Source organism: Rhinolophus sinicus, chromosome 1 (assembly GCF_057876585.1).
Source record: "Rhinolophus sinicus isolate RSI-liver-muscle chromosome 1, RSI-T2T, whole genome shotgun sequence".
Lineage (NCBI taxonomy): Eukaryota > Metazoa > Chordata > Mammalia > Chiroptera > Rhinolophidae > Rhinolophus > Rhinolophus sinicus.
In genome coordinates, this window is record NC_142501.1 from 177,135,267 (window position 1) to 177,157,308 (window position 22,042).

A 22,042-nucleotide genomic window follows, 5' to 3' on the forward strand; every position below is an offset into this window, starting at 1 on the left:
TGATCTACTGCAGAAGAGATTCAGTTGGTACCATGTTTCCCCAAAAATAAGACCTAGCTGGACAATCAGTTCTGATGTATCTTTTGGAGCAAAAATTAATATAAGACCTGGTCTTATTGTACTATAATATAAGACCGGGTCTTATATAACATAATGTAATATAATATAATGTAATATGAAATAATATAACATAACATAACATAACATAACATAATATAATACCGGGTCTTATATTAAGTTTTGCTCCAAAAGACGCATTAGAACTGATTGTCCGTCTAGGTCTTATTTTCGGGGGAAAACCGTAGTTAATTTCCTTGTTGTTCTAGGATCAGCATTTGTTCTAGGATACATTTTGTTCTAGGACGTGCAAATGTTCTAGGATACATTTATTTGACATTAATGAAAAAGTACCTTTAGGTATTAATTTCATTATTTTAGTTGAGGAGGAATAGTTTTAGGCACAGGATCTGGGAAAATAACCTGTCCTTTGTTGAAATTTTACTCTATGACCCCTTAGCAAACAGTGGACAATACATTATCACTCTTAAATAAAAAACGAACAATTAATGCTACATTAAGTTTGCTCATCTCACTATTACCTAAAAAAGAATAAGAATTTAGGCAAGTAAAACACACTTTCTAAGAAGACAGGGTTAAGTCCACATAACCTCTATGTAATACATAGAGATCCCTATTCACTTCTGAAACAATTTACAAGATTAAATTCAAAATGAGATCATTTGTATTTTTGGAATAGTGTCTTTCTTTACACAAATCATTTTGCAACAAGATTTAAGACATATTTAACCATGTATAGAAAAGATAAGCTTCAGTAATAAACGTATGCCTTTCCTATGATATCATCTGCTAAGAATGATGCTAAATCCAACTTCAGATCTTTTATTATTTGACTGTAGAGAAAATAGTATGTATAGGTGCCAAAGTAAACTAAAGACAGTTCATCAGTAAAATCTACCTCACATGAAGATAGAATCATATCATCAGAATATATGTGATCTGGATATTTGAATTATCTAGATAGTTGAGCTGTAATCTTTTAAATACTATCAGTTACAATATTTAATTATTTTTGATAGACACATTTCTTAAATTTACCATTCACTTCACTGTCATGTTAAGTAATGATGTTAAATGAATTTTTCTTGACATCTTAGTCATTTTTATATAATTGTTACTTAATATAGCAAAATAAGATTTTAGATACAGATGTATAATAAAAAGATTTAGTTCTGAGGAGACCTTGACCAAGACATGGGTCCTGAATTTTCTTTCTTCATGTCAGTTTATTTTTAATTATCTATTGCCTCATTATAGAATCTGCCGTGTGTAAAATCAATTGGTACCTCATGGATTAATGTTACCTTCTATGTGGTTTTCTTATATTCAGAAAATTATATTCTTCATTATTTTAATCACCAACACTCAAAATTTTGTCTCTGACTGATCATCATTGGCTCAAAATCATTCCCCAAAATCTTATATCCCTGTTCTATACTCAGTACCTTACTGTCAACAGGGCATAAAAAAAACACACTCCTCACCTTTTCAAGAAATAGGTAAAAATAATTGAAGAGGTGCTTACTATAAAAATATATACAAGAGCAAATTCTTAGACAAGATTGTTCTTAATGCTTGACGTTTATTAGAATTTGAATTAATATTAGGGATCATCCTTAACCTACATAAATAAATATTATATTCAGTATTTATGAGTGCAAGATTACAAATCAAAGAAGCTTTCATTATCTTTATTTCAGTTTTAAATCTAGAAGACAGATATTAGAAAGAATAAATTAACAAAGAAGATAATATTATTATCATAGAAATCACAGCAAATTCTTGGGGAATGCCATAACAACAACAACAACAACAACAAAAATATCATTGAAGAGATTACCTCTTGAGTTTTATAGGTAAAACTCAGCCTTTAGACTTTATATCTATCTATCTATCTATCTATCTACCTATCTATCTATATTTGGATATATAAGTAAAGCTCATTCATCTTTTAAACGCTCTGTATAAACTATACATATATCTAGATATATATATAGAGAGAGATATCTATGTATGGTAAATTTCTAAATAGTCTATGTTAACTGTCACATATAATTTCTCTGTATAGGTACATTTTTAGTTTTTGAGGGTTTAAAACTAATTCCCATGAAGAATGCTCAATGTGTTTTCTCCAAATGTAGGGATAATCAATGGGAAGGTCTGATTCAAAATAAAGGAAAATAAGGCACATAAAACACATTTCAGCAATCTGGAGATAAAGAGGTAAATAGTAATTTTCCAGAACTGCTAAAACTGAGGTATAACACTAGTTTTTAAACAGAGGCTGATTGGGAGAAATATAGTAATTAATAGGCCAGAGAACAAGAAAACATATAATGTCTTTAAAATTAGACACAGAATTAGAGGTTATAGGAACTATCATTTATATCATAGTTCTTGTTTGCAATATAGCTGCTTCTCACTCTAGGCAACAAGCCCTACTGTGAGTAGCAGGGATTTATTTGTTACCATGGTTAGTGATGACCCTGGGCAACATAGGGAAAACCTACAGTGTAAGAGTAACAGCATAAATCTTGAGAGTGCCCAGACGATGGATCATCCTGCTTATGAAGTCCCTTTTATAATAACAAAATGTAGCATCATTTAATATTCTGAACATTAACTTATTAAGCAAAGGTTAAATTGTTCAGTAATACTAAAGGACAAGAGATGATTAAAAAAATATTCCTAAACAGCAACAAAACTATCTCCTTAAAATGATCTCTATAATTATCAAATAAGATGAGTCTCCTCAAGAAAGCCTAATGTTAAGTGATAGTTCAGTAGAAAGAGATGAAAACTAACTAAAGCAAATAAGGGACATGTTGAATTAAATTATTGGAAAGGATCAGTTGGTAGTGGGGGAAGGCTTTTCCCCCCACTGTGTATCTATAGTTTAACTTCATCACATAAACACCTAAAGGAAAATATAGATTCCAGGTCTCTTTCCCAGAATGCAGTGCATAGCAGTTGGAAAGTTTTTGGGCATTGGGAAGCTGAGTTGTTTTATCAACGTTTTGGTTTTTGTGAACCAGCATCTGTGTTTCGAAACTACTGATCTAGCAAACCAAGGGCTTTATTTTACAACTATAAAACAAACAACTCGGTGACTAAATAATGTACCTAGGATTACATAGCTAGGATATGGGCTCAAGGTTTCCATTAACCATCAGTTCTATGCTGTTTTCTCAAATCAATTCAATTCAATTCAATTCATCTAGTCCAATGGAAGAGCAAGTATTTATTGACCATTTATTCTGGGATTTATGGTTCCAACCTTGAATGACTTAAGTACAATAATGGAAATGTTTTAGATGAAAGTTTCTTAAAGCAGAATACATTGAAATATTTCAGGGGTACTTGAATCCTTTGAAATTATGCTTAATTTTAGGTTATTTGCATAAGCATATTTTTATCAATGAAGTTTCTATAGCTTTTATCAAAATTTCAGAGGGGCTTATGCTACCCAACCTAATTAAGGAGTATTGGTCCAAGTCCTTGTCTCTGATTTGTTTTGCAAGGCCATGTTACAGGTAAAGCATTAATCCCCAAAATATTTGAATGTACTATTTAAGCTTATCTATCTTCTCCAAATGTGTAGGCTACTGGAGAGAATTAAATGTGTCACCACAATTTAATCTTTTGTTTTTCTTGCCCTCCTATTTGTACATAAAATTCACACAAAGTAAAACATACTGAATTTTTCTTTTATGATTTTTATTCTCCACTCTTATAATTTCAGAGAAATGAAGAGTAAAAAAATTAGTCAAATGGATAACACATACACGTAATAACATTGTTTCCTTTGTTTCAGCATGCCTAGTATCTGGAAAGTAATTGTATTCTCTAGTAAGAGAGTGAAATTCCAAAGTAAAAAAGAAATGCTTTTCATCAGATGTCTTTATTCAGCATTATATTTTATATAGAAACACTAGTAATATGTTTAGAAAGAATGCAACAGATAATTGATGTGTGTGTGTGTGTGTGTGTGTGTGTGTGTGTGTGTGTATTGCTTTTGAAGTAGGAATTTTTTTTAGGTAAAAATAGAGAACTAAATGTCTTAAAATAACAGATTTCTCTCTCTCGAGGTTAGAAGAGCAATTATGTTCTTTCGAGCTGCTGGTGGAGAACATCATCAAAATGGAATTACTTCTTTGTGAGAGAACTGTCAGCTTAACTTTATATTAATAGATAAAACCTTTGGAATATATCTGTTGGGAAAGAAAAGCTGTTTTAGTAAGTGGTGTCTCTATTGTACTTCTCACCTAACCCAAAATATCCTTTCAGATTGTTTCCCTAGTTACATTACTTTAAATAAAACAATACAAAAATTAAAAGAAACAACTTATTTTTCTAACCAAATTAACTAAGTATCATTGATATAAAGTAGTTTATATTATGTCATAATCCTAGCTTTTGATTGTCCTAATGACTCTATTGGCCACTCAAGCAAAAGTAAAACAGTGTTTTACAATATATATTATACCTGAAAAGTTTGGGTGTTATATCATAATAATAGTGAATTTAATAAGATGAAGTACCAACTGATAGAACAGAAAAGAATCAGATAAGCTGTTAAAACTTTCAAAATATAATTTAATGTACTGATTTATCCACTGAGGAATATTCTGGGAATGAAGATCTTTTATAATGAAATCAAGCTATAATATGTTCTTGTAACACACAGGAGTCCATACTAGAAGAAATATCATTTTTTCCTTTAAGTTTCATACATGTGAGACTACACATGACGAAACTATTTTATGTTCCTTTCCATTATGATCAGAACACTTGAACAAAATGTGGCTAGCTTAACCCAAGGTAAACCTGGCAAGTCCAGAGAATTTGTTCGGGTGGCATTATCTTTGTATTTCACATGCAGATAGTGATTGTTTCCTCATTTTCAATCAGCCAACACATTCTGTTATCTACCTCATTCCCCCTTTACCCAAACATGAGTGGAACTCGACAGCAGCCATCTGAACATGTTAACTCAGTTTTTTTTTTAGAGTTAGTGTAGTAACTCACTGAACATTAAACTCACTTAATTGTGAAATGGAATTGTTTTTTCCTGAAAGTTAATTGGAGGGAGCCTCCAAATGAAACTATACTTACTGAAAGGCAGAATAATTCTGAACGCAAATCTGATGTCATTTTTGAGGTTCTCTAGTGGTATGATAGGAGAGTGTATAAACAGAAAAGGTAGAATCAGTTTGCTCATCTGTAATGGTAATGTTGAACAAGGGGCTAGTCTGGCTTTATCTTCTGAAGGTTTATTTCACAGAGGGGTTGGAATGTGGGTGGGCGTGTCTGGGCACTGAAACATTTTTCAGGACTTATTTTGTGTAACTCTATGTAAAAATAATTAAATAAGTAAATATGTCACATTAACATGTTCTTTTAGTTTATAATGTGACAATAATAATCCTCAAAGAATTAAATCTTCAGGTAAGTTTAATAAATAAATAAATATACTTCCTTAAAAATAGTATGTGCTTTAGAGTAGGACAATGAGTAAATCATTACATGTCCAGCTATATCCTGTCTAGCAGATATTCTTTTTAGTTATAAATGTTAATCCAAGATATATATAGGATTTCAGGAGTTGTTGGAGAGGTAAAGGGAAAGAGCTTGGCAAACTATAGTACAGGAAGAATTTCAGATATGGCTGAGTAACTTTTCTGCAGATCAAGTGTCTGAGAAAAATCAGAGAATGTATTTCTGTTTATATCTATTTAAGAGAACGAAAAGTTACACAGACAACCAGGTCACGTAAGGCCAGGAACCTGGTAAGAAGGGTAAGGCAGGAACTACATTGAGGAGAGCCTTACATTATTTTGAAGGACTCTTAGTTCTTAAGCAACATAAGGCAAAAAGGCTAAGAAGATGGCTACAAACTGGATAGGAATCTAAACTGAGATTTTGGCCTTCTTGGGATCTATACAAACAAACCTTATAGTTCAAGTCCAAGACAGCAGGACATGCAGGAACAAAATCCCAAAGAAAAAGGAACATTGATAAAAGTCTAGGATTATGTCATTTTTACCCCTCAAGAAATTTGTCAAATTTTGTTTTATGGATGGACAAAGAAACTAAGAGCTAGAATGAAAAGTGACAGCTAATGATCTGGACAGCTGTACAGTGTTTAACAGTTTCAATGGAGGGAGGAAATCTAGTAATTTTTACTGACTTCCTGTTAGGATCACAGAAATGTTGCACTCTGGGAACATGGATGATGGGAATTAGATAAACATTTTTTTAAAATGGGCAACCCAGTCCTAACAAACAAAATCCCACAATCCCCAAATCCCACAAAATCCCAAAATCCCAGTGGAAAATGTTAGTTTGCCCCATGTTTCAGGTGCCCCAGAGAAAGCAAAAGGATATCCTGTCTGGAAGAAGTTAATATGAGACAAAGCATCAAATTATCTCTATAATTTTTCATAGGCTATGACCAACATTTGATCAAACTTATTAGGACTGCCAGAAGATAGAATCAAGACAGAAACTAAGAGAATAAGCAAACACTATAAGCAGATACAAAGGTGAGTCAGAGTTATATAGCCTTCAAAATAATGAAGAGTAAAATGTTTAACAAAATTGTTGATAAGATAGAGAATCTCACCATATAACTGGAATTTATAAACACTAATTAAATGGAAATTGTAGATTTAAAAAAATAATAATTGGTATTAAAAGTGCAGTAGATGTGTATATCTATATTTGAAGAGAGGATTAGTGAACTAGAAGAGAGATTGTTAGAAAATACAGTCTGAAATACAGAGAAAAGAGGATCTATAATATACAACAGAATATCCAAGATACTTGAGACAGTAAAAAGACTTAATATCTATAATTGACTTTTCAAATTAAAAAGAGAGAATGCTATAAAAGCAGTATTTTAAGAGGTAATAGGTGACAATTTTCCATAATTGATAAAAAGACATTGACCCATACAATCTAGAACTTTAGGATTTGGGGTTGGGAGGACACATTAGTGTAAAATTAATTTTTAAAAATGCATAAAGAAAATATGAAAAAGTAGCCAGATAAATAAAAAATACACTATCTTTAGAAAAATGTTTCATCAGAAACCATGGAAGGCAGAAGATAATGCAATGACATCTTTAAATGCTGAAAGAAAATATGTGTGAATCTGGAGTTCTTTATCCAGGATGAATATTCTTCGAAAATGAAGAGAACATAAAAGTGTTTCCAAACAAACAAAAACTGAGAGAACTCATCAACGGTAAACCTGAATGAACATACATATTAAAAGGAGTACATTAAAAAAATATGATCCCAAAGAGAAGCAGAGAAATGAAAGAAGGAATTAAGAACAATGGAACAGACAAGTATGTGGGTAAATCTAAATTAATATAACTTAAGAACTGATAATAATAACCTCTTAAGGGGGCAAAATGGTTATAGTGTTAAAAATTATGACAATTACAGCATAAAAGGCAAGGTATAATTTTAAATGAAATGAAATAGTTTTCAAATATTTTCATTTTAAAGGAAATACAGCATATTTTAATTAATAATGAGTATGTCTATAGTTAATGGGCTTTTGTTCCCTGCCATAATAAAATATATAATAGAAGCAAAAGTATAATGTATGTAATGGAATCAAAAATAAGACATTATTCTAGACATTGTTTTTCAACATAATTTACTGATGAATTCACTATTCCAAAACATGGAAGTTCTAGACCAACAGTGTTTAATAGAAATATAATATGAGCCTATGACCACATTTAAAAAGTAAAAATAAACAGATAATAATAATCATAATGTATATTTTATTAACCCAAGATATCTGAAATATTATTTCAACATGTAATGAATAAAAGCATTATTAATCAGCTATTTTACTCTTTTTTTTTGTCTAGTGAAATCTTCAAAATCTGGTATGCATTTTAGACTTACAGCACATCTCAGTTTGATATAGCCACATTTTAAGTGCTCAGTGGTCACATGAGTCTACCATTATGGATAGCAGAAGGCTAGACTGTAGCAAAAATAAACTCTGATGGCATCTATATAAATTTGATCTACTCCAATAAGTAGTCTAATGATATATCAGATATTAAACTTAATATTTTTTTACTTTAATACATGATGTGGTGTTTAGAATCTATGTCCCTAGCAATTAATACAATCTCAGTAGGTTTCTGAAATATCATGCCACTTGGTGGTACATGGTAGTGTGGATTCTAAAGTGAAACGGAATCTTTGTCTGGAATACAGTAACATCAAATCATTCAAATCCCGTCCCATCTTAGAAAACAAAACAAAAAACAAACCTCAAAGTCTAAACCACTGTCACAGGCATTATTATATACTCAAATGTTTAACCCATAGTTTAATATATGTTAAATATTTACTGAGAGTATCTATTCTTAGTCCAAACTTGCCAGACTGTACAATTTTGTCAAAAAGCCTAAATGTTTCAATGAGATGTAACCTCACAATCATTGACTAAACAATGATATTATTGTTTACATACCTTTGTATTTAAAAAGATAGGCTAATTAAAAGAAAGGCTGTCACCTTTACCTCATTAAGGTAACTCTCCTGTCTTGGTATGAAAGGCAAATAAAAAGCAGACATTATAAAAATGAAAATGTAATGTCTCTTCATGACCAGATTAACACTTATGTCTAGAAGCATGCAGACTGTCCTCTCCTGCAATCCATTAATTACTCTTTGGGGCCATAAACACAATCAATTTCTAGAACAGAAATGAAAATATATTGCTCTGAAGACAGAAAAAAATGATCTGACCCACAGATTCTGAATGACAGTTAATTTATGGATCGTAAAAATTTAGCAAACATATAATTCAGTGAGGACAAGCACACTTACCACTTAGAAGATTCTACTTTTCTTCTTGGGCATTTTTGTTTGGCTTTCTGTCCTACAGTAGAACTATTTTCTCTCTTAATCAGGAAACGATTTGGTAGAGTGACATTAAATGTCCTCTTCAGAACAGAATGTCTTAAAAATGGACTGAGCTATGAAGATTCAAACAAAATAATAGTATATTTTAATCATGTCATTCATAAACTTTCAAAAATTATTTTACATATATCAATAATGAACTCATTGATGCAAATAAACTTACAACTTAACACCATATATTAATATCTTTCACATTTAGATTCCCAGGGTTAATATCTATAGATATACTTCCAAGTGTAAAAAAGTTACTAGTCATGAGCTTAACTAAAGCATGCTTAACAGTTTTGCAAAAATGCATATATATTTGTGAGAGACCAAAATCTTTGTTGAAACCTTAAACCATGGTTTAAAAAAGAAATACATAATTTTTTGCATATTTTAATATCAAATCATCTTTACTCTAAAATAAATTTTGCTTCCAATGAAGGTAGATACTGATTTTCCAGATGTGCCTTCTCTCAACATTTATCCTTCCAACAAATATTGACTAAATGCATTTCATCTGTCCCAAAATATCTTTAGTGCTATAAACATGCAGTAACAAGATAAAGTCATTTATATTCACCATTCACCCCCCAATGGAATTATTGAGAAAGACAAAATATTAAACAACTCTAAAAACTGAAAAAAAAAGTTTCTGATTTTTAACAGCTATAATGTCTACTAAATCTCTTGCAAAAAGATGACTGAAAAACAAAATTAATAAAATATTCATTTAACCAATATTTATTGAGTGCTTTCTATGTGACAGGTACCAGTCCTAATATAGCTGTATCAACACTTTCTATTTTCATGCTCCCCTCCCCAAGAACACTGTACAATAGGATATATAAAAACGTTGGAAATTGGGATGAGTATTTAATAAATACAAATGTTGAGAATACTGTATTCTTAGATTTACAGGTTTTCATTGGCTGCATGTGATAGGATGAGAGTTATAGGTTTAGAGTTAGCTCCATGGAAAGGATAATTAATATCTCAGTGCAAATTTGGACCTGAGTACTTCCAATGTCTGTGGCCTGTAGAAGGATATCTCCCCTTTTTGAATGTCAGTTTCTTCATTGTTCAATTGGAGGCAATGCTATCTATCTTATATAGACTTTCTGGGTATACTAATTGTATTAAAGTATGTAAAGTGATCTTTGTTCGTGAGAGGCAATATAACTCAGTGGTTAAGACCATGGACTTAGCATTGGTTAAAACCCCACTTCTTCTATTTACTTCCTGCATGTCCTTAAGCAACTTACTTAACCTTTCTGTGCTTTGGTTTTCACATTTGAAAAATGAGGATGATAAAACAATACCTGTTTTTTAGTATTGTTTTGAGGTTTAAATGAGTTAAAGTATTTAAAGCATATCAAGTCTGGCATATCAAAACCGTTATGTAAGTATCAAGTACTGTTATCTCACCCCACCCCAAAAGTAAATATTTGCATCGAATTACTTAAAAATAAATTTTCATTCTTATATTTAGAGAAGTGTGAAGCAGGGCAGGTGGAATTAGCCCTCAGTCTAGTGGTCTGCAAAAACACTGAAAGTTTATTGGGATATATTTCTTGGGCAGAATAAAATTAACAGAAAGATTATTTCTATGATCAAAAGACAGAAAGCAGAGTCTGAACAATCCACACACCCTGTTGTCTGAAAATACCAATTTTTCATAGATGTCCTTTTTTGAAAGTATGAGCAAACAGAAATATATTTAAATAATTCCAATGAATATAATGCAACCTCAAGGAAAATAACATTAATCTGAATAATAGAGGATGGGGAAAGTTCTAATATTTATTTATAATATGAGCAAATATTAGAAATCACATTTTGCTTACAGCCCACACTCGCTTCCCTTTGGTACCTCCACCCCAGTGGTGCCTGGAAGCAGCTGCACTGGGGGATCACAGCCCAAGTAGCAATTTCTATTCTGCTGGCTGAAGATGGGGAGTCCTAAGAGAGTAGGATGGTGGTGATGTTCCTCATACCTATTCCTGAATCCATGTGAAAAGAACGTGCCAAGTCCAAGGCAGAAGTGGCCTGCATTGCCACTGCATTGAAACAGAAGTGTTTGTCCTTAGTCCTGAGAGAGGATGTGCTTTTGTCAACACCAGAAAAGATTTTCGGAACAATTTTGCAAAATATTATGTTTGAAGAAGAAGAATAGGCTTAAAAGACGCATAATGTGAAATCTACAATACAGGCTTGTCAGATGAGTGTAGATGCTGTACAGAATGAAACACTCAGAAAAATAGCTGAGGACTATCATAAACCAGAAATTAAATTCAGGAAAAATATAATAAAATTAGAACTAAATAAAGCTTGAAGGGTAAACCCTCAATCACTCAAAAATTTAAAGAGAGCATTTAAAATACCTATTAAATTAAAAATTACAACTATTTAGAAGATAATACCAAAAGAAAAAAGAAAACAATGAATCAACATTCATAGAGTTATTCCCAAAGCTTTAGTCTTAATCCAAAATGTTGCATGATTTACAAAAGGAAAACTTGGGAAATTCCATTTATCTCCCCTTCCTTTCATTCATTCCACAAAAGAATATCAAGTGCATACAACATGCCAGGCACTATACTAGCATCTAATGATAAAACTATCAACAAATAAGGAAATTCCAGGCCTTGTGAAACTTATTACCAATAATCAGATAATCATAAAATAAATGTACAATCAAACATTGATAATAACTCTCAATAAGAGGTACAGAGAGACAAACAGGGAGATTTGATATGAAGGCAATCAGAGTCTTCATTAAGGAAGTGATCATTGAACTGAAATCTGAAGGGAGGATAGAATTTAGCCAGGCAAATGGTGAGGAGGGGATGGAGGGAGTTAAATCCAGGCTCTGAAACCAGCATAAGCCAAGACCCTGGGAGTATGTTCCAGTCACTAAAAGAGAACTGGTGGGCCTGGAGGCCTGGAGAAAGGGAGGCATCGTGAGGGATGGTGCTATAGAGGTGAGTAGCCCAGATTTTAAGACTTAAGGATTTTAGTCTTATGATAAAAGTAATGAGAAACCATAGAGGTTTATTAAAAAGAGGGTGAGAGATGATTTTCTGATTTGCTTTTTGAAATGATGATGCATTACTGTATTTTTCATTATGCAAACATCGAATATCATATGTGTACTTATTACTGAAATAGCTGTGTATCACTAATTTCAATGGAAGTTATTTATTTTTGTTTATATTTTAAATAAAAATTACTTAAGAGTTTTTTCAGGTTACAATTACCATTTGGAAACAGGGAAGACTCTAGAGTCTGACAATCAGAGAAGAATGGATTAAAGATAAAAATTTGCAGGTTATATGCAAATAGACTACTGAGAAATAATATTAATAGCACGAAAGAAGTATCAAGGGTCAGGCCTTTAGGAACTACCAAATTCATAGCCATATATTGGAAGGAGACTGTAAAAGATATGAAAATGAAGGAGGTAGAGAGATAGGAAGAACATCAGAGAGTAGTGTGTCCGGGAAGCCAAAAGAAGAGAGTGTACAAAGATTTTAACACTGCTGAGAGATCTAATAAGTGGACTGAGACATTTCATCACATGGAGAGAAAAGTAGTACATTAATGAATTTAGTTGAGGTAAACTAAAGTGAATATAAACCCGACTGGAGGAAATTGAGAAGTAAGGAAGTACAGCAATAATGAGAAACTTTTTTGAAATGTTAGCTTCAAAACTAGAAGGTGGAAGAGATTTGAAACTATTTAAAAGACAATGGGAATCATTCTGTAGTTGAGCTTGAGAGGGGATAACTGATACTGATATATTTCAGAAAATACAGAAAGGGAATAAATTTCATAGCATAAATTTCATATTTGGTGTTAGAAAAAATGAGTGATCTATGGTAACAGTTGGAAAAGATTATGAGATAAATCTAGATGCATATATATTTATGAATTAAATACAATTAATTGAGGATATCTCCATCTGATGTTTTGTTTTGTTTCTCTATATTTGGCATCAAGTGTTCCTCCTACTCAGACTCCCGTGTAAATGACCAAGCAAATATCTGATTAGGAAAAATCCTGTGTTAATGTTGAAAAATAGGGATTAAACATTTATCTGTTGAAATTTTCAAAGAATTACTGCTAGTTACATTAATGATGGGAATGGACTAAAGGGAGATTTAGAGGGCTGATTCAGACCTTCTAGCTTCCATCCTCAACCAACTCCCCCCCAAAAATCTTAACTTCAAGAAGTTGAAATTTTGTCATTCTTGGTCTAGAAATGATGAAGTGGTATAATATCTATCATTGGGAGTGAAATATATTTGAAGTATTGGGATTCAGTACAGTTTTGAGAAGCTCCAAGTTTCAATCCTGGCACAGCACACAGAACAAAATTAGAAATGCTGACAGGAGTCAGACAAAGCGAACATATTAGCATATCTGAATTTGGGCGTCAGGAAGGGAAAGTGGAGTAGAGGTATCAGGCTTCATCTATCTAAAGCAGAGGAAAGAAATGAAACTCTTCCTGTGGCTGTTCCCTGCACCAGTTCTCTCTCTGTATCTTTCCACAAAGGCTTCTGGATCTAAAAGGGTCTGAAATTGAAAGTCCATCTGAGAAAGATTTAGGGGAGAGAGATGGTACCAAATATTATAAAATAATGTAAATGTATAAAGCTTAAAACAATGTGGCTCACGTCCAAAAACAAGTGGTAAATTCAGTGGAAAGTAGCTTACTAGGTTTAAAATAAATATAGGCATTTAGCATATGGTAAAATTGGCATTTCAAGCCAACAGAAAAATAATGTACTCAAAGGTCATCTGTACTGGAATAATCAGATTTGTAAAACGCAAATGACTATATATCAAAACTTCACATTATGGGCTCATATAAAATTAAATGTTTAAAAAAATTATTTTAATAAAACATTAGAATAAATAGAAGAAAGGACAAGTGAATCTCAGGTCTAGGATTTTATTTTTGGGAAATCATCCTGAGTCTTCACAAATTTGTATCTGAGATGATATGTATTGTATTTTTTTATAATAAGAATATCAATAAAGTCAAATTTTCTAGAAAGAAATTCTGATAATGCTTTTTAAATTAGTCCCAGTATAGAAAACAATAGAATATTGCCACAGTCATTTTATAAATTTAGCTATATAATTCTAAAACATGGCTACTGTTCACTATCAAAAAATATGTGCACTATCCAACTTCAGGACTTACTATCAAGGTACAGTAATCAAGATAATGTGGTATTGGTGAAAGAACAAAGAGGTAAATAGAACAGAATAAAGAACTCAGAAAAAGACCCACACAAATATAGTCAACTGATCTTTGACAAAAAAGCAAAGACAATATAATGGAGCAAAGATTATCTTTTCAACAAATGATCCTGAAACATCCAATGTACATCCAAATGTACAAAATATCAGCCTAAATACAGATCTTATACCCTTCACAAAAATTAACTAAAAATGAATCATAGACCTAAATGTAAAATGCAAAAACATAAAACTCCTATAGGATAACATAAGAGAAAATCTAGATGACCTTGGGTTTGGCAATGGCTTTTTAGATACAACACCAAAGGCACATCCATGAAAAATATAAATGATTAAATGGATTTCATTAAAATTAAAAACTTCTGTTCCGCCAAAGACACTGTCCAAAAACTGAGAACACAAGCCACAGACTGGGAGAAAATATCTGCAAAAAAATATCTGATAAAGAACTGTTATCCAAAATATACAATGAACTCTTAAAACTAAACAATCTGATTTAAAAATGGGCAAAAGATGTGAACCGACATTTCAGCAAAAAACATATACAGATGGCAAATAGGCACATGAAAAGATGCTCAACACCATATGTCACTAGGGAATTGCAAATTAAAACAATGAGATACCACTACACGTCTATTCAAATGGCCAAAATCCAAAACACTGACACTCCAAATGCTGGTGAGGATGTGGGCAAACTCATTTGTTGCTGGCCAGAATGTAAAATGGCACAGCCACTTTGGAAGAGAGTTTGGTGGTTTCCTACAAAACAACATATTTATACCATACACTCCATAATCCTGCTCCTTGGTATTTACCCAAGTGAGCTGAAAACTTATGTCTATGAAAAAACCTGCATACAGATGTTTATAGCAGCTTTTCATAATTGCCAACACTTGGAAGCAGCAAAGATATCCTTCAGTAGGTGAATGGATAAATAAACTGTGGTACAGACAATGGAATATTATTCAGTGCTAAAAAGAAATGAGCTATTAAGCCATGGAAAGCCATGGATATTACTAAGTGTTGCATATTACTAAGTGAAAGATGCCAAGCTTTAAAGACTATATATTGTACGATTCCCACTATATGCCATTCTGGAAAGGTAAAACTATAGATACAGTAAAAAGATGAGTGGTTACCAGGGGTTAGTGGAAAGGGAAGGAAGATCAGGTCGAACACAAAGATTTTTAGAGCATCAAAACTCTTCTGTATGATTCTATAATCGTGGTACATATTATTATACAATTGTCCAAATCCATAGACTGTACAACACCAAGAGTGAACCCTAGTGTAACTATGAACTTTGGGTGATAATGATGGGTTAATGAGGTTCACCTGTTGTAATAAATATTTCACTGTGGTGGGGGAAGCTGATAATAAGGGATGCTGGGATGGGGCAGAGAGTATATGGGAACTCTCTGTATTTTCCACTCCATTTTACTATGAACATAGAACTGTTCTAAAAATAACCTATTATAAATATATGGAGTGATTCTGAAATGTATCTTAAAAATTCAGTAAATTTTAAAAAGATCAGTAAATTTTAAAAACCAATAGTGAAAATAAGCTTGCCCTGTTATAAATTAGATAATTTAAATAGCCATAATGATTAAAACAGAGATATACTAGTATGCTATTTGACAGACACATTTTTGGATGGAGACAACTTTTGTCAAACTTGAATGTTACCATGCCCTATCTATTTCCATCCTAAATTCTTACTTGCCAAACATGATTAATTCATCCTCTTGGACTACTTTTTAAATGTAATTTCATCTCATATTCTTTAATGTAAGGAAAATTTAAAAAAGACATTCATGGGGAATGTTCAATAATGCATTTATATATTTCATCACTGAAATGCAAACTTAGAGGCTAAGAATGGTATGCAATGTAAAATAAATGGTTAAATATCACTAACACTGCAAATAATTGCAAAAGGAGAGTGATAAATAAATATAGGAAAAGACGGCTTAAGTTTGGCAAAGACTAAAAAGGTGAAACCTAAACTAAACATTAACTTTAAACCACAGGGCATTTAAAAATGGAGTGATATTAACAGGAAATTGGAGAGAAACAAAATGTAATGGCTCAAATAACCATGATGAAGAGGTGACAATGACCAAAGAACTAAACTTTAACTATTATTACAGTGTTGGATGAAAAAAGTGAAGTGATGTGGATGACAGCACCTAATCATAAATTCTTAACTATGCAAAAACATCTAATTAACAACTTGCTTTTTCTTAAATCATATACAAGTGGGAGAAGTAAAAAGACTTCTATTCTTGGTATAGAGGGATGAAAACAGTTATTTTGCATTCCAAGCATTTTCCACCTGAAATTGGAATGAATATGAGATGGCTCTTAAGTGTATTTGATCTGCACTGAAACCATGTTCAGATTGTAGCTTTCAGAATACAGAAGTATCTGAAACCACTTGTCTGGAGCAAAGAGTCACCTAATGTCCCCTTAGGCTTTTTATATTCTGTGTTTTATGGTTTGCAAAACTGATTTAAAATTAATCTAAACTAAAGAACAATTTATATATGCCATTTCATTGAAATTATGATGAATGTGTTTGAAGTTTGAATTACAATTGAGATAAAATCAATACAATGTTAAAAGCTGCATGTTTTCTTTCTCAAACTCATAACGAAATAAAAGCTAAACTGGCTCTATTCTAATTTGCCATGTTTATGGCTTTCATTGAATTTATAAATAATATTGTACATTTAATTATGTGAAGTGAAACACATTGCCTAAGACATTTTAGTCAATAGGAATCATTAGGGTATTTTTATTCATATGTTTGGTAGGACAGCAACTATTATCTTTTTCCTGGGGAGATGAATGTCTTTTCAAGCCACAGTGGGATATTAAAAAAACAAAACAAAACAAAAAACATTGCTCCCTGTCAGAGAAGGATGAAAGGACAATGACCTGATAACTTTTGTACTACTGATTAGAATTATGCATTTAGAAGAGAGAATAAACAAATATTGAAACTAAATTTACCAAATAGCTTCAAAAAGGTCAATGTCCAGAAAGACAAAAAGACTGAGGAGCTATTCTAGATGAAAGGAGACTAAAGGGACATGGTGATTAAAAGCAATAGTGATCCTGGGTGTAGAACATTATTAGAGCAATTAGAAAAATTAGAATAAGAATTATATTACAGGCAAGAGTACTGTAACAATGTAAAATTTCCCAGATTCGATCATTGTTTTGTTGTTATGCAAAAATATTTTTGTTGTCAGATGGTACATACTGAGGTATTTAGTAGTGAAAGATTATGGTACCTGGTAGATCCAAATGGTTTACACAATATAATTCCACAACAATGTATTCTAAACTAATAATAATAATAATAATAATAATAATAAGGTGTAAATATGTTTGTATACATGTGTGAGGTTGTGTATGAGAGATAGAGAGGAAGATAAAAGACAGAGAGCTAGACCACAAATGATACAATATGCTAACAATTGGTATATTGAAGTTTGAATTTTTTCTAAACAAATGTTGAAATAAAATTTAAACTCAACACATGCTCTCTTGACCACGACTGCAAGTGTTTAACTGCCCCTTAGCTAATACTCTGGTTACAATTCCTCTTCCCCTAGAATTGTAAGTCCTCTGTTCTCTACTCCGTAGCATACCACGTGCTTCAGAGGAGTCTCCTCTGAAGTATCCGCTTCGATGTTAGACAGCCTCAGCTTCATTGTTCTCCTAGAGATTTGTAAAATCTGTATTATTGGGCTGATTGGGTCCTTCTAATCGTCAATTCTATTTGCATGAAGTCTATCCAACACATATACAAGTATTGGAGAGAAGTATGTTATTTTCATTGTCTTTCTGTAAGTGTTGTGAAATAGTATGGTCCTTTGATATTAACCTCTTTCAAATAATTAGAGAATGATGCTGAAAGCAACACTATGTTTCATTTACTAAGTGTGCAAGAGATGAGGGGAGGGAGAGGGATGGGCAGGGAAAGAAGTGGAGGAGAGAGAGACAATGAGAAAGAGCGAGAGAGTGCATGTACTACATTACGTTAACAACTGATGTATATTGTCATTCTACATGGTGTATATGTATATGTATATGTATATGTATATGTATATGTATATGTATATATATACAACACCATGGTGTATCCCTCACAATCAGGTAATAGGTAACTGAATTATGATTTAGTTACAGTATTTATAGAAGAAAGTCTCACTTTCTCCTCTTCTCTCAACCCTCACCACCATATCTACCCACCAACTTGCATCTGAGTTTTTTATGTCTCTTGACATTCAGTAAGGCTATCCCTGAAAACCCCATTTAAGATTTCAGCATTGCTCACCAAACCCAGTATTTACTAGCCTCTTTCTCTGCTTTATTATTTCTACTTATTACTAACTTGCATATAATATGTTTTATTTTATATCTTGATTTTTTTTTCCTATCTAGCTTGCCAGAAGTAGTTTTTTTTGTCTGTTTTGATCTGTAGTACTTACAACTATGCCTGACACAGAGATCAGAGAGGTTTTATGTTTGTTTTAAAATTTTAAGGACTTTAAGTCTTCATTTCTGGAAAAATTCTTAGCTAAGATTATTTGTGCATCTCTTCTTCATTTTCTTTACTTCCTTTTTCTGGAACTGGCATTAGACATATGTTCTATCTTCTTAAATATTTTCCACGCATTTATTTACGTAAATGTTTATAAAAGTATAACATACATAGAGGAAAAAATGAATAAATAAGTATAATATAACAAATCTTCAAAAAAGTGAACACTGCTGTGTCAACAGCACCCGGGTCAAGAAATAAAACACTACCAACCCTCTGGAAGGCTCCTGTATGCCCCCACCTAGTGGCAACTCTTTCTATCCACTTCACAGTCTGCAAGAGTCACAGGTATCCTGACTTCTAACATTGTTAGTTTAAGGTTTGCCTGATTTTGAACTTTACATAATGGAATCACAAAGAGCGTTTCCTTCTGTGTCTGGTTTCATTCATTCAACACTATGCTTGTGATATGGATCCAAGTGGTGTATATGTATAACATTCATTTTCCATTCTCGTTTGTATACCATTGTATAAATATACCACAATGCATTTTATCCATTCTACTTCTGGTGACCATTTATAGATTGTTTCCAGATTTTACAAATTATAAATAGTGCTGCTATCCATCATTATGGTTGTCTTTTGGTGCACATAGTACACATTTCTGTTGGTTATATACCTAGAAGAGTAACTGTTGGGTCACCAACAATCTACACTTTTAGTTTTACTCAATCTACCAAATAGTTTCTCAAAGTACATGTGAATTTCATTTTTTACCACATCATTTCCAATACTAGGTTGTCTTTTCCTTTTTCTATTTTTGTACTTTATCCATACTAAGGGGAATGAAGCAGTAGAATACTATAATTTTAACTTGTCATCATTTATGTAATTGAGTACATTTTCATATGTTTATGACCATTCGAGAATATCCTCACCTTTTTTAATGCCTGTTCAAGCTTTTGTCCGTTTTTAAATTGGGTTGTCTGCCTCTTCTTTGTGAATTTGGAGAAGTTTATTTCTAGACATGTGTATTGCAAATATCTTTACCCTTCTCTATGACTTGTCTTTTCATTCTTTTAGTGACATGTTTCAATCAATATGTTCTTAATATTAATATCATCCAATTTATCATTTTTCATGATCAGTTAGCAGTCTTTTTAATGTCTTGTTAAAGAAGTATTTGACTAGCTCAAGCTCATGATATTCTCCAATAGCTTTTTTCCTAGAATTTTTACTATTTTACTTTTCATTCTTAGATCTACAGTACATTTGAAATTGAACTTGTACATGATGTAAGATACTAGTCAAGATTCTTTTTTACCATAAGCCAGTTGAATGAGTTTTGTTCATTGATGAGATCAACGTATTCCACTACACTGCATTATCATAAAATAGGAGTATTTCTGAGACATACACTACTCTTTCATTTCTCTCTTTATTTTATGTCAATTCTACACTATTTTACCTACAGTAGCTTTATATAAATCTTGATATTTGGTATGTAAATCCTCTAGCTGTGTTTTTATTCATAATTACTTTGCCTATCAATTTCCATATAAATTTTAAAGTCACCATGTCAATTTCCACACATACACTGCTGAGATTTTTAACTGGGATTGCATTGCCTTTAAAGATCAATTTGAGCAAACTGACATATTTATTAAAATATTGAGATTTCTAATATGTAAACTTATGTTCCTCCATTACTTATTTGAGTCATTCCTAATTTTTCTCAGAATTCTTTTTTTGTAGTTTTCAGTTTAGAGGTCTTGCCCATCTTTCATTCGATTTTTAAAAATGGTATCGTATGTTTTTTGATGTCACTGAAATGATATTTAAATGTTTTGTTTTCTAATCATCTGTTGCTGACATCTATAATTCATTTTTGTTCATTGACTTTTGCTGTTTATTTAGTCATGTGACTTATCTGTAGATTATTTTGAACTTTTAAAATGTAAAATGTTATCTGCAAATGATTGCAATTTTATTTTTTCTTTCTATTGTTTATTCTTTTTAATCCCCCCACATCCTCCCCCCCACCCCATATTGTATTGACTAAGACTTCTAATACTAGCTCAAGTAGCAGTGGTTACAGGTAAGAAATCAGAACACATCACCCCACACTATGTCACTTTGGCATACTGATTATTTCAAGCTGAAGGCAGTTGAGAAATAGCAATGCAGAAAGTGCTCTCTGCACTTCCCCCTTTCTATCTAAAATCAGGGTATAATTTTCCCATGATAAATGTGTCCTCCCTATACAAGGAAGAGAAGAACATCTTATCCCAGTGACAGGGAGTCAAAACCTAAATGACTCTGTACAAACAACACTTACTACAATGTTTTACCTTTATCTTCCGTTACTTCCCCCATATATTTCCTAGTTACTTTCCCACAATTTACTACCCCTAGCCTAAACCCCTTTTTCTTTTGTCTTGTCATGTCTTCACAATTTTTCACTCTTTGTTAAAATGGTTTAAAAGACCCCCAGGTCTAACCATTTCTTTGGAGCTTCTCACTTCTTCCCATGAATTTCCCCATGTTACATAAAAATATTAACACCAAATAAAATTTGTATGCTTTTTCCTCATGTTATTCTGTCTTTTGTCAGTTTAATTCAGGGACCCCAGCAAGAACATAAGATGACAGTATAGGAAAAGTCTTTCCTCTCCTATACTAGCCTCCTTGGGTCATTCCCAATCTTAGATGGAAAGTTTTCAATAATCCATCATTAAGCATGGCTTTTAAAAAATATATCTTTGTCTGATTATGGAAGTTCATTTCTATCTTTTAATCTGCTGAGTTTTTACAATAAATGACCATGAATTTTATCTTTTTTTTTTTTTTTCTGAATCTATTGAGATGATCACACTTTTCATTTTTTTAAACTTTTTTCTATTTACAAATGTGGTAAACTACTATTTTTCACATTTTATTCTTTTACCCTTGCTATCCTGAATTATTCCCCATGTTGTCGAGAATCTTTTGAAACAAAATCTCTTTATGTCTTTGAAGTATACTCTGATTCCTTGTATTTACCTACTATGCCTTTCATTCCTCAGTTGTGAACAGCTATTATTAGGTTGGTGCAAAAATAATTGTGGTTCAAAAAGTTAAAAATAATTGCAAAAACCGCAATTACTTTTGCACCAAGCTAATACAATTTTTTATTTAAATGAATTTATG

At 32.0% G+C, this 22,042-nt stretch overlaps 1 protein-coding gene across 1 annotated transcript in view; it reads right to left on the minus strand.

Annotated features, from left to right (window-relative positions):
* The window catches only part of STPG2 (sperm tail PG-rich repeat containing 2), a 517,806-nt gene that overhangs the window by 86,274 nt on the left and 409,490 nt on the right, over positions 1-22,042 (minus strand). The window contains exon 13 of the mRNA XM_088792041.1: positions 8,947-9,095. Coding sequence (XP_088648167.1) covers positions 8,947-9,095 — 149 coding nt within the window. The remainder of the gene's footprint in view (positions 1-8,946; positions 9,096-22,042) is intronic.